Below are 13,889 nucleotides of genomic sequence, written 5' to 3' on the forward strand. Positions count from 1 at the left end.
CCCCGAAAATATTTTAAAAGTATGAAAATACTGAGGAATACTCTGTCTATAAATATATTATTTTCCCAAAATAACATTGTTACCAGCAAGCAAAAAAAACCTAAAGGCTTCAATTGAAAATATACAAGTTCAACATTCAAGCATTATGTAAACACAAAGTACAAGCCCCTCCCACAAATTTGACGAAAAAAAGAATTATCAAAATTGGCTATTTCCTAGTGACTCTCACAGAACAGTTCACCAAACTGGACACTAAATGCAATAGAAAGTTGTCCTTGGATATAACTATGCTCTAGTTTTCTGAAAATGAACTCTTCTGTCCTGGAAAATAGATTAAATAGTGTCTATTATACCTAAGGTCTTTGATAACAATAAATTATTGATTATCTCTGTTAAAGTGTACAAAAAGCCCCAGGAAATCACATTGCCATCATAAAACATAACCACCAAGACTAACCACAACCAGGAGCTGGCATGCAAAAAAAACCCACCCCAAAACAACTAGAAAGAGTGATTCCTTAGAAAATGTCATAGGAAAGAGGTTTTATTTATAAAGTTTCCAGGTAGAGAATCTCTCTTTTCAATTGATCAGTTGAAGAAAACAGTCATTAGCAGACACAGAAGCCTTCCTCATGCCTGAAAACAGAAGCAGCAAATTCTAATGGTAAACATCAGCTGAAAGAGCAGCTCAGTTTAGCTAGGTATGTATGAGTTATACAATCACTCAAGGAAACAAAAAATGTTACCTGTGAAATACAGCTGTTACAGGCTGGGCATGGGTGAAACGAGAAGATACAAGGTACAGAAGGACACTAAATCGAACACCAACTTTCCCTTCCCACTATCCCAGTAACATCCCCTCTACAACACATCTATTTTTTCCTTGTTGGTAGAAACACAAATCAGGAGTTAAAGAAGAAACAACCACCTACCTTCTCCAAACATGTACATCTGTTTCTAGTGCAAAAAGCAAGTCTGTCAAGAGCCGCTGGTGCATGGGAGACCATTTAAACTCTGGAATACGAAACATAGTTGTGCGTGGACCTGGACTAAACTGTCGTCGCTGCTCTTCTGTCATTGGCATTCCTCGAAATCCCAAGTCAACACGTAAATCCCTGTCTTGCTGGGTGACAGATCGACCCTGTACTGCCTACATCAACAAGAAGTTCAAAAATTATGTTAACTTTTTGTGACATGTTTTTGAATGGATCACAGAATTTGAGAAAGGATGGGGTAAAAGTGGACGTGACCACGAACTACAGGAGATACTGGTATTGTGAAGCAGGCGGTATCCTTCAGTAAAGGAGCTGCTCCATTTCGAATCAGTCACCACTGAGGGCCTGAGCTGCCCTTCCTGTCATCTGTTCCCAGTGTCTTACACTCAGGTTCTTCACTTAAAGTACTACAGAACAGGCCAAATACAGCATCCACAAGGTCAGCAGTGACAAGACCTTCTTTATAGGAAACAACTATCCTTTTGCGCTAGTATCACAATTTTCTCAAAACACGGACAAACTACACAGGAATCAGCGCACTTTTAGACAGCTCCTCATTTTCCAAAATCAATATATTTATTTGGTCTTTTTAGCAAGATCATTAGAGAATCAAGTCCAGTCCTCTAAATCTTATTTTGTCAATTTCGCTACACATTGTTAATTGGTTAACAGTTTTATGGATCCTCAGGACATCCTTTAGATTCTCTTAGCAGCTGGTGGATATGAATTTAATTCCCTTTCAAAACCTACATAGTCATGACTGTTTCCACTTGGTGATTAAAGACAAAAGGAAAAGATACATACAGAGGATATGATGGAGAATACCGTGAAGGAAAAAGGAGTAGAGAACAAAAGTTTTGACTGAATTTGAGGCAAATATTCATAACAACCAAATTACTTATAATGTGCCACATCTCTGAAAGGAAGAAATAGAAAGTCTGATCCTTAAAATTATTTTAAAGTTACTTCAGATTAGCTTAAAATTGCAAAATAGGAAATATACTTGCTTGGCTCACATATTCATTTTGTGATCTCAGCATACAGTTTTAAATCTGGACACTTAAAAGCAAAAAGACATTTACAAAATATTTGTGCTAGCAATGTAAAAATGGTCATAGCATTGGAGCTGAGCTGGAAAGCTTTCTACATCTTTAGTCTGATGTTTATCTTCTGCAGCCAGCATTTTGAGAACAGGACAGGATTCCTTCATTCAGTTTGACCTATTGGGATCAGAATTGTTACTGTCACTTCCTGTGATTTTCTTGAAGTTATCTTTCAATGATTTTTTTTTTCTTAAACTTAACTAAGATTTGAATTTTTTGCATGAATCTTCTGCATAGTGCTTTCAATTCTATTTTCAGTCTTTCTTAGTCGGCACTATAAAAAAGTTAATTTTATATTCTTCAATATTTGATCTACTATTGATAAAGGCATTAACTCTTCTTAGAAGCAAGCAGGAATCCCCATCTCTACTTTGTTGTGCCATTTGTTGCTTCCCTTCAGTTCATTTGAACAAAAGACAGCTCTCTTCTAATTGGTGAGGTGGAGAGCTGGCTGTAGATCTGCTTTTAGAGAACTTGAGGTTAGTAACTTCATTCACATACCATTTGTTCTCTTTTGGGTACAACTACAGGTATTATAGTTGTCATGTCAGCAGTAGTAATGGTATCATAACCATAACACAACAGGAGAGCTTTTATCTAGCCAATAACACTGAATTTGCAAGAATGGGCTTTGATGTGCATCGCATAAACCACCATGAAGCCCAACAATCTGTACTTAGGTGGCCAGTCTTTAAGTCATTTTCAAGGGTTTTCAGTCATCTCAAAGAGATCAAATCTAACGAGGCAGTTCCCACGCATGCTGCAATCAAAACTCCAACCTCCAGCTCTACTGTAGATGTGTTAAAATTAACATTGCTCTTTACTCATGAAAACAATAATTATTGATTTATGTTTTATTTAATACATATTTCCACCTTTTATATTAAGGTTAACTTATTGAAACAGAAAAGATTTAACTATGGACAGCTTACAGTTCACAAGATATTTCAAAACACCCAAAGAAGATGTTAGAAGATTGCAACAATTCTAGTGTTTACACAGTTGATATTGTTTTTAAGAAAATTATTTAAAAGAGATATTAATGGCTACAGACTTAAATCACTTCATTGTAGTTTTTCATTTATTTTAGTGGGAAATAACTGTAATTTAAGTACTCATGAAGAGTACAAAGTTCATAGATAATTTGCAGATCTAAATGTTATGTTAGGAATTTTGTAAGGAGCTATGAGCAAAACATTTGAAAAACATTTTGTTTCTCCTGTCTTACAGTGATCTGATAAAAGTTCATTTAGACTCATGTATCATTTAAATCCTAACAAATAACTGTAGGCTTGAGGAATTTATATTTTTATAATGCAACTGTTTCAGGTGAAATTCATCAAGGAAAGAGGTTAAAGAACAAAGAAGTCCCAAAGTCACACCAACAGGATTCTCTACAGTAGACAGTACAAATTTTTTCATTAAAGATTTATCTTACTAATTCACTGTGTTTATGGGTGCATATATGTACATAGCAAGTGAATATTAGCATTTCACCCATCTTTTACTCTTTAAACAAATATCCACATTTCAAAACAAACCGACTGCTCCTTTTTCTTGCTGTCCTCCATTCATTCCATTCATCAGTTTCCATGTCTTAATTTTAAGATTTAAAATAAGGTGTTTGGCAACTGATACTCATAAATACACTATTCCTATCAAGAGCTTTCAGGACTTTTTCTTTATTACATGGAATGCTTTTAAATATAAGGATTCCTACAGAATGCTTGATAGGCTGTCCCTAATCTTTTGAGTATTTTCATAGTTTTGAAAAAAATACTTACAAGAGAACCCCAAACTTTTCTTACAATACCTGCCTAGGGAATGCAAAAGCTCCACTCACTTTTCTCTTCAAAACAGAGGTTCTTACCAGAGAAGAGAGACTTAGAAAAGAGCATTCTTTCTGTATGTCAGAACCCACTGGTCTGAGTAATTGTTTTTTGTTTGTTTGTCTAAGGGAAAGTATCTGTTTTGGAAACCATAGATGGTTTATATAAATTAAAATGTCCATTCACTGGAGGTTTTCTGAAAGTGTTGTCTCCCTGAAGAACAAAGAAGGTAGGCTGATCTTTCATTAGATGACATCTACTTTGAGTGTACTTGAGTGTAACTCTGAAAGTCTTTGTTCTGACAATTTGGTAAACACTACACAGTACCAGACAGAGCAACATTTGCAATCTTTGTTTGGCTCTTCTTCCATAGTTTCAGGAAGCCTGCTTGACTTTAAAATCCTAGAAGACAAATACTGGTATACATACTGGATATATAGTCAGCCAGTAAAGTCTGAAGGTAATCAATTCATTCACCCGATAACATGCTAAAAAGCAACCTTTGTTTATGTGCTACAGTCTCTGAACAATGCCACTGGGGAAATTAATCCTGTCCTTCAAAATTTCAAAGGGATCCTATATTTTGCTATGTATACAGAGTACAAATTCTTTCAAAGGGTAGACTTCTGCCCTGGCCTTCCCAGTTTCAGAATGCTATGGCTCTCACAAAACCCAGTAATTTCTCAGAATTTTTTGGAGGCAGACTTAGACAAGAAAGGATCTCCAAGAAGAAAGTAGATACTTCTTTTATTAATCATCTCTGGTCTGGAAATAAAGTAGCAGTTTTTCTTCTGTTATCCCTAAGCTATTCCTTTGCTTATGTTAGAATCAAAACCAGAGATTATTTATGCCAGCATTCTTGTACAGGAAGAAAGACAGGGTAATGAAGTGATGTAAGACTACACTCTGAGAAAGGCACAGCACCAGTAAAAACCACTTCAGTGTATATTTCATAGTAAAATATAGGTATTTCTAATCTTAAGATATACTAAAAAGAAAACCTACAGCAGAGTTCTAAGAGTATCAGTTGATCTGTCCAGAAGAACTAAGGAAAATAGATGACAGATTCTCTTATCTAAGTTTTTTAAACTAAATCATCCACAATTGCAATGCGTATTTTCTATACTAACATGACAGACTTCACAATCCTTACACATTATGACGTTTTCAAAACAAATAGGCTTGGGGGATGGATGTCTTTTATCTAATCAAAGAAATATACTTCAAACATCTCTCAGATTTCATACTATTAATTCACCCAGCAGCAACAGTGATTACATCGAACACATACATGGCTACAGCACCTGAAACCTACCTGGGTTGTGGTAGTTGTCTGGATCTTTCGTATCTCCTTTCCTGCTTCCTTACCATCATCAGATCTTTCTGTATCTGATATTATACTTCCTCCATCAACACTAGGTACAGTTTTGTTACCAGAAGACTCTGTTTCAAGAGTTGTTGCAGTCATTTCAGCATATTCTAATCCTTTAGATGATGAAGCCAATTCTCTCTCAGAAATGCTACTCATTCCATCAGAAGTTGTGTGAATCTTGAACTCCTTATCCTCTATTATACTTGAAGCACATGTTATATCTACACTACCCGTCATATGTGCAAGCAATCCCAAATCATCATTTACACCAAGATGCATCTGCGTTTCTTGCACATTTGGAATAGAAATGTGATTACTTGAAAGTTCAGGTAGAAGTTTCTCCTCTTGACTAGGTATTTTATCAAAGAGAAATGAGGTACTGTTAGTAGAAGGTTCATCTTTCTCATCAGCCAGAGTTATTAACGGACCATTATCTTTTTCCTCATTCTTCTTAATAATATCCACGCTTCCATGAACATTGTTTTGGAGCTTCTCAACAGCAGCACTATACACATTATCTAGAAGAGATTCAACTTCTACAAGTGTACCATTTTCTCCAGTTACCAGTGTCTCTGGTGATAAATCCATATCATCAAGCTTTACTTCAGTAGCTTCTACCTTTTCAGCTTTTATGTCAACTAAAAGGTCGTGAACTTCCACATGTACTCCTCCTCCTGGTCTCTCAGCACTTCCAAGCACATCATCTGGCACCTTTGTAGCCATGAGCAAGTCCCTTGTATCTGTACTGACAGGGTAATCCGTTTCACTTTCTGGACTTTGACTTTGTGAAAGGTCTTCTATCTCTCGAATTTCCATTCCACCTTTTGCTCCTGTTGTCTGAGAGGAAAGACCTGAGATAGTGCTCACATTCCCCTTCTTCCCCTTTTTAATATTTTCTTCCTCTTGCCTTTGATACTCTTCATACATTTTTGCTAGATACTCCTTGTGTGCCTCATATGTGACCTTTAAAAGAAAAGAACAGATTACAGGGATGAATGCCTATCCATGAAAGGATGATGAATATTGATATGGATGAATGAATATCCATGAACTTGGACAAAAACTAACAAGAATCTTAACAACATACCACATACTGCTTACAAATTGTTTCACAGCAAAGGACCTAGGACGACGACAAAGAAACGCCACCTTGCCATTATGGAGGTAGCCACCAGATGGCACTAAATCACTTTACATCTTTTACTGTAGTGCCAGTGCCTTTGGGGGAGTTACTAGAATTTAAAAACCATGCACGAGTCATTTCTTACCTTGGAATGAGCTATAGAAAGAGTATCCACCCACACTCTCCAGCCTCCCCATTCATATTTTATTGCATGATACAAGAGAATACGGAAAATGTTGTAAACCATCTCTGTGATCTTCTGCTCTTCAGAGTTCTTAGGGTTAATGTATCCCAGAGAAAACATCCAGTCCTGCCACACTGAACACTGAAGTAAACATCTAAAGTGAAATAATTAGGTCAAAATATATCCAAAGAGAGCTTCTTTATTTTAACATTATGATGGTTAAAATAGGAGGAACGTTTCCTCTGAACATCAATCCAATAGTACAAAGAAACTTAAAAATACTTGGGGATGAATAAAAATTTTAAGTATATTCTAAACAGAAGAACCTAATATTAGTTGGTGAACTAAAAAAACAAACCTATGACATCTATTTTCTATATATTCCATTTAATATACAGTATAAAACTCTACATGGAGTATAACAGATTGCTACTACCCACACATCAAGGATGAGAAAATACTCTTTGTAGTGACATACCTTCTGTTTTCACGGCTATTACTAAAGAGCTTTATCATGTCAGATAAGAACAAACGTCGAACTTCCATCAGCTCTGCACTTGGCGTGGAGTTTTTTAACAGTGTTGCCACCACCTTAAGAATCACTTTGAAAGAATAAATTAGATACGTAACACATTTTAACTGCATTAAAAAAAACAAAAACAAACAAACAAACAAAAAACCAAACACCACCACCACCACAAAAAAAAAAACAAACCAAGAAAACCCACCAAAACCTGCTGACAGATACTAATGAAAGTAGTAACTGAAACCCATATGTATTTGAGACAGATGAATTGTTCTTGCTTCCTGAACCATATTCTTTCAAAAAACACCACCACCACTAGGTTTTGTCATAGAACCATACAAAACCTCTACGATTTATCATACAAACATAATATATTGTCCTTACTTGGATTCTGAATTTTCACTGTTGAATCTGGCTCTGGGTGTGGTTTATGAACAACTTGAGTGCACACTTGTTCTGTCAAAATCTGAAATAGAATATTAATTTCATTTTACCATTTTTAATTAAGTGTTGCAGCATTTCTTTGTTCATTTTAAAATTTGTTAAGTACACTTACCACATTGTAACTTCATATAAAACATTTTTCTGAAAATTTTTTATTCTTGAAGAATGGAAATGAGCAATTCCTCTACACAAGGATCAAGATTTTAATGGTTGCAAAGTGGCTGGTTAATAAAATTTTTAGTAAGCTTACTAAATATACAATAATTGTGGTTTAAAGATATTTCATTCATATTCCTCATAGTGTTACACACTCACAGATTAAAAATTCTTCCATAAGCATTATACATCAAAAGTTATTCTCATACATTCCATCCATAACCAAACCCAACAATTCTTAAAAGTGGGTTTGGTTTTCTCCAGCTGGGAAAGAGGAACAGTCACAGGGAGCATTCCATAGGAATAATCCTGGGGCTTCACATAACAAACAAGAGAGATCATTCTACTGTTTCATGAATTGTACCTGACAAACTAGTTAATTTGTATTGAGGCAACATTACAGATCTTTCATGCCGGGATACCCTTCACCTGTTGTATGTTTGCAACTTTATTTTTAAGAACAAGCTAAAAAATTAACAATATTAACATGAGATTCTCTAGAAGTATATTAAAGCAAATATATTTCAAACTAAAATAATTTCACCAGTGATTCTTATTTATTTTAAAGCAGAACTTTATCTAATCCATTAATTAATAATCAAATTAAAGCTAGTTTTAAACATAATATCTTTGAATAGGTCTTTACATATTGGTATTTAAAACAGAAAGCAAATATGCCTCTGCTTTCTATAAGAGAACATGGAAAATATCTACATTAGTTCCTCCGTAAATATTTTGTACTTATGGCACTTAACTCCTTTTTCTCCTTCTCTGGTTATTTTTTTCATATGTAAATATCTGAGGATGCTGGATTCAAGTAGCACTTTAATTTTGTCACTGAGTCATGTATTTTCTGGGAATACCAACCACAGAATCTCTCAGAAATCTGAATGCAGGGACATATAGACTGTGAGACCAAAATGGTCAAATAACACAGGACATGTGCAATAAAAAAAAGAACTTGACATCTGAGTAAGTCATTAGCAAACAGATGATGTTTAGGTTTTACAGTCACAGGAGAACATTTTCTACATCACTCTGACTCAGAATCCCAAATACCAACCACTCCTTTAATCTTCCAGTCTTTCTAGAACCAGTCCTAAGTATCTAGCCATTTCACCTCTTTATGACCAAATAATAAAAAAAAAAAAGTCTTTCTCCTGCATAAGATCCTCAGAAATTGCAAAAGATTCAATTCTAAGTCACGGTTTTTAAAATAACTGAAAATTGGATGTGCTCTTTATGCATTTGCAGGCATGAGTACATAGGTTTTGACCAACTTGACATTTACAGCATTCTGCTTTAATAAAATTTTTCATCATTAAAACTGGAGTTTCTACAAGAAATTGGTAGTTGAATGTTTTGAGGTCGCATTCACTTGCCTTGAGCAGTATCTGTTTCATAAAAGTGGTCATGTTCAGTTATCATTTTGGTACACTATCAGCAAAACTAGTTAAAAGCAGCACTTCTCCAAATTTTGTAAACTTGAAAGAAATGGCTCAGAAAAAGAAAAAAAGGCATCTCTTTGGCTCCAGTACTTTCCATTTCAATGGAAACAAGCAAACAATGGAGGAGTGAGAGCAATTGGAGGCCTTTATGTTGCTGTTGAAAGTGATGAACATCAGAATGTCTTCCATTAGCCTTTGTAATGCTGTAAGTGGAAAGTTTTATAGAGACTATGTACAAGGAATGACATCGTTCATAGAAATATCCAAAGCACAGTAAAATACATTCTGAACCAGACTTGCTTTCTTAAAATTTCTATCTAAAATTTTCTCAGAAGTCTTGAGATCAGAATACTGTAAAGCACACAGTCACAATTTATTATAATCAAGTCATAATTTTTACAACAGAGATGTCAATCTCTATGTTTAATAATCTGTACCTCATAAAGAGTGTTATAGGTTGTAACAGTCACTGTATTTGTATGCAGCATCAACCGTTCTCCGAGAAGCGTGAAAAGACTGTGAGTATGCATTATTTCCACCTTTCGCCTGGAAGAAAAAAATATAAACATTAGGAAATTGCCAAGCATATTGAACATTTTAAGTAAATGCAAAAAAAAAAACAAACCAAAAAACCAAAGCCAAATATTTTGATATTTTGAATTTATACAAAAAATTTAAGATCTTTCCCAATATGAATGCAATTGTAATACACAAAGAATCTCAGGAAGCGATGCTGTATTTGGGATGGGCTTTTGTATAAAACAAATCACACACCATTCTCACCCTCCATGATTTTCACAGTGAAAAAGACAAAGGAAAACCTTTCTGTCTTACTCAGGCTGAGAGAATTCAAGACACAGGCTGGCTAAAATGTGAACAGTGCAGAACATATCTTTTGTCACTCTCTCAAGGACTCAGGACAATCCAACCCTAGATCTGCCAACATAAATACTGACAGATTTATCAGTGCTGCCATTCTATTTACATGGCATTCTCTCATGCAGACAAAAATAATTATATCATGGAATAACATATGTTACAATGCAAAGGAAATAAAGTCCTGAAGAGCTATGAAATTCCAAGTGATTAAAGCAAATTTTACAGTTAGGATAAAAATCTACTCAAATCTTGAAAAGCGGAGAAGAAGCTGACATCCGTGTATTCTACCTGTCCCAAATCACTACTCTTTCAAAACTGGATGTAACATAATAATTAGAGTAATTATCATAAATTGCATCACTAAAATTATCTATTACTGTCATGAATATTAAATAAAAAATATTATTCAAAATAATTACTAATCTATATTCAAGCAGCAGAAAAATATAAGATACAGTAAATTTTCTGTAATAATTTATGTATTCAAAAGCTAAGAAATTCCCTTTTCATGATTATTGATGATAATACCACAGCCTTAAATTACATAGATTCATTCTAGAACTTTTAAATTAATACATTACATTATAATCTTCAAATAACCACAAAAGAGAGAGGCAACAGCTTGTAACATTGTATACTCTTCTGTCCACAGAAGTGAGTTCACAGGTTACTCATGAGGAAAAACTACAGGTAGTGAACCTTGTGAGCTGTGATGTTGCACACGGAAGTGAAAATTGATTGGAAGGTTTAAATGTGTAGATAAAACCCAAACGTAAATAATAGACTATGATTTCAGTGGTGGCATAGAAAGAATCAAAGATGGCAGAGAAGGAAAAGAACAAGATTTTGCCAGCTCTTCAGGCTAGACAAGGTAGTCTGTCATCAGAGATCACAAATAAAAATCGATTAAGTTATTCAGGCTCTCATCTAAGACGTTATTGGTCACTTCTCTGAAGAATCAATTATCTCCACTCTACTGCTTGACCTGTGTTGAATATATATGAACTACAGCAATGGTAATTGGTTTTGTACCTACACACTTGGTGTTAATAATGTATTGGTTCAGATTTCATAAATTGCATTATAACATCTCTTTATGCATTTTAGTGTATTAATACACAATGCTTGTTTCCTGTGCTGAGAAACAGGAATTAAAGTGTTTTATAATTTTATAATCACTAAGAATTTTGTAGTTGACCACAATTTAATAAAATCATTTTTATGCACACATATGTATGTACGCAAATAGGCACACCTCACAAGCACTAATTGTAAGATATGAAAATGGGGGGGAGCACTTTTACTTGCTGAAATCTACATAATATGTGGATGTTTATAGATGTCCAGAGATCTGAAAATTAAAACCAAACAAACAAACTTCAAAAGTTATGAAGAATATTCAAGTGGATTTCAGTTACTTCAGTTACATGAAAAATGAAGTAAACTTGGTGATAAGTACTTACTTTCACTGAACAATTGAAACTACACTGACATATCCAAAATAAGAAGTAGAAGCTAAGGAGTGGGAAATGAATTTTCAGCTTCTGAAAAATGACACTTCTTTTTCTGTCATGTTCCTCTGACAGAGTTTGCTACTTGATTTACTGGATAAGCAATAAATATTTTAAACAAATGTACTTATGTGGACACAACTAGGCTTCTGTATCTTACTTAATCCAACTTCTATCAATGTGAATGATTCTTAGTAAGTAATGTTTGAAAAGCCCTTGGAGATTCTTGAGTGGGCTATCAATTTGCTTTATTAATTCCCTGAAAACTATTTGGCTTGCTGGATTCAAAAAGAAAAATCCCATCTGGGAGCATATTCTCAGCTAACTGTCTCTCAATTATACAGTCAGACTTTATTGATCTTACTGAGAAAAGCGTGTCTAGCAATCCTGCACTCTGGCTAGACTCCCAGCTCCTTTCCCTTCTGAGGAGGTTTTACACGATGAAGTTTCTAGTGAAGGACACTGCGAATTCTTGCACCGCAGAGTCTCCCACTGGAATATTGTTCTGGGTCAACCCCAGCAGGAAGCTAAACATTGCATGTAAAAGGGGAAAAGTGAGGGGCACATCAGGCTTTTTAGTTCTTTCTTAACATCAAAATATGGAAGATGAGACTAAGTACATCTATTTTGTGACACCAGTTCTTTTTAAATGTGAATGTTTCTTACTGCCACATTTTACATGCAAATGTTTCTTGCATAGAGGTATGTACTTCCATCCTTTTTTCATGACCATTTACTTAGTCTGTTTGCTTTTCCTTCTGAAACTTTCCCATGTGAATAACATATTCTTCTGTTTCCATTTTCCCATCATATTAAAGCTATTTTTAAAAGTACTGCCCTGAAACTTTTATTGCAATGACAACAAAAATTCCAGCAACAAACTTTTGATGCCACTCATGTTTCCTGTTGCCAGTAACTGAACATGCAATATACACTTATAAAAAGTATTTTTGAAATGTGGTTTTTTCAATTGTTTTAAAACTTGAATTCCATTTGTTAGACAATCATTGTATCTTTTGAATCACCATTGTAGTAAGAAGTTAACTGGAAAATTAATTTTATCCCAGTGTATAAAGGTCACAAAGTGTGCAAATTATTAATCAGAAAACCTAAAAATTCTATCTTACATAATTTCTAAAGACTGTCAAAGAATATACAGTAATCATGACAAGAAGAATTGTGAACTTAAATTCACCACTACAAAAATTTTAAAACTAGACTTACTTATGACCCAAGTGTTTAAGAAAATATCCAAGCACCTTCAAAGCTTGCACCCATATACTCTCACTTTTGGAAGCCAATAACTTATAAATTACTCTAAAAAAGAAAAAGAAATACAACAAGGTTTTTTTTTGTTTATTACTAAACATCACATATATAGATTGCATTCCACTGAAGAATGATATTTCTTGATAAATAAAACTACAAAAATAGCAATTGACACAAAATGGAAAGATATACTGAAAGCACCAAGAACAGCATGAAAATTTAATTATGAATTCTTTAGGTTACAGACATGTCTTTTGGCTCAGTTGAAAGTTTTATAGCAGAAAGCAACAATCTTATCTTATAATTCTACCTTGGAACAATCAGATAAAGAACAGCCAGAGCAGCCATAGCTTAAGACAAGAGAAGTAGATTGGAGCACACCCTGGAGTTTGTTACAGTACCTGGAAGCTACTGAAAATCTCCTTTCATTCTTAAAACCCCTACTCAATATCCTTTCTACACAGGACAGGGTACCTGCATCTAATCACAGGGTATTCATACTGTAATCTCATTGTCAAAAGTAAAACACAGCAATATGTTTCACAAATGTTAGCCTGTAGAAAAGGAGGCTGAGGGAAGACCTTATCACTGTCTACAACTACCTGAAAGGAGGTTGTAGCAAGGTGGTTGTTGGTCTCTTCTACCAGGTAACAAGACGAGACAAAATGGCCTCAAGTTGTATCAAGAGAGGTTTAGATTGGATATTAGGAAAAAATTCTTCACAGAAAGGGTTGTCAGGCATTGGAACAGGCTGCCCAGGGAACTGGTTGAGTCACATGTAGATATGACACTTAGGAACATGATTTAGTGCTGCACTTGGCAGTGTTAGGTTAACAGTTGGACTTGATGATCTTAAAGGTCTTTTCCAACCAAAACCATTCTATGATTCTATAACAGAATCCCATGTACACTTACAAAGCTGCATCCTCATTGCATCAACATTTGAAACAGAATGAAAAATAAACACTCTGGTTTTAAATCCTGCATAAAAAAGCCATCAACATTTAAATAATTTAGCTTATTACTTATTTAATTGATATTATTGGTTTC

General features: G+C 34.6%; 1 protein-coding gene across 4 annotated transcripts in view; it reads right to left on the bottom strand.

The window, feature by feature from the left end:
- Positions 1-13,889, bottom strand: part of NBEA (neurobeachin) — a gene marked incomplete at both ends in the record, with an annotated part of 484,059 nt that overhangs the window by 321,843 nt on the left and 148,327 nt on the right. For all 4 annotated transcript variants that reach the window (XM_080363323.1, XM_080363325.1, XM_080363322.1 and 1 more), the window contains 7 exons: positions 933-1,150; positions 5,243-6,262; positions 6,568-6,760; positions 7,085-7,208; positions 7,517-7,598; positions 9,618-9,726; positions 12,795-12,887. In XM_080363323.1, the coding sequence (XP_080219449.1) occupies positions 933-1,150; positions 5,243-6,262; positions 6,568-6,760; positions 7,085-7,208; positions 7,517-7,598; positions 9,618-9,726; positions 12,795-12,887 (1,839 nt within the window). The remainder of the gene's footprint in view (positions 1-932; positions 1,151-5,242; positions 6,263-6,567; positions 6,761-7,084; positions 7,209-7,516; positions 7,599-9,617; positions 9,727-12,794; positions 12,888-13,889) is intronic.

Source organism: Nesoenas mayeri, assembly GCF_963082525.1.
Source record: "Nesoenas mayeri genome assembly, chromosome: 1".
Classification (NCBI taxonomy): domain Eukaryota; kingdom Metazoa; phylum Chordata; class Aves; order Columbiformes; family Columbidae; genus Nesoenas; species Nesoenas mayeri.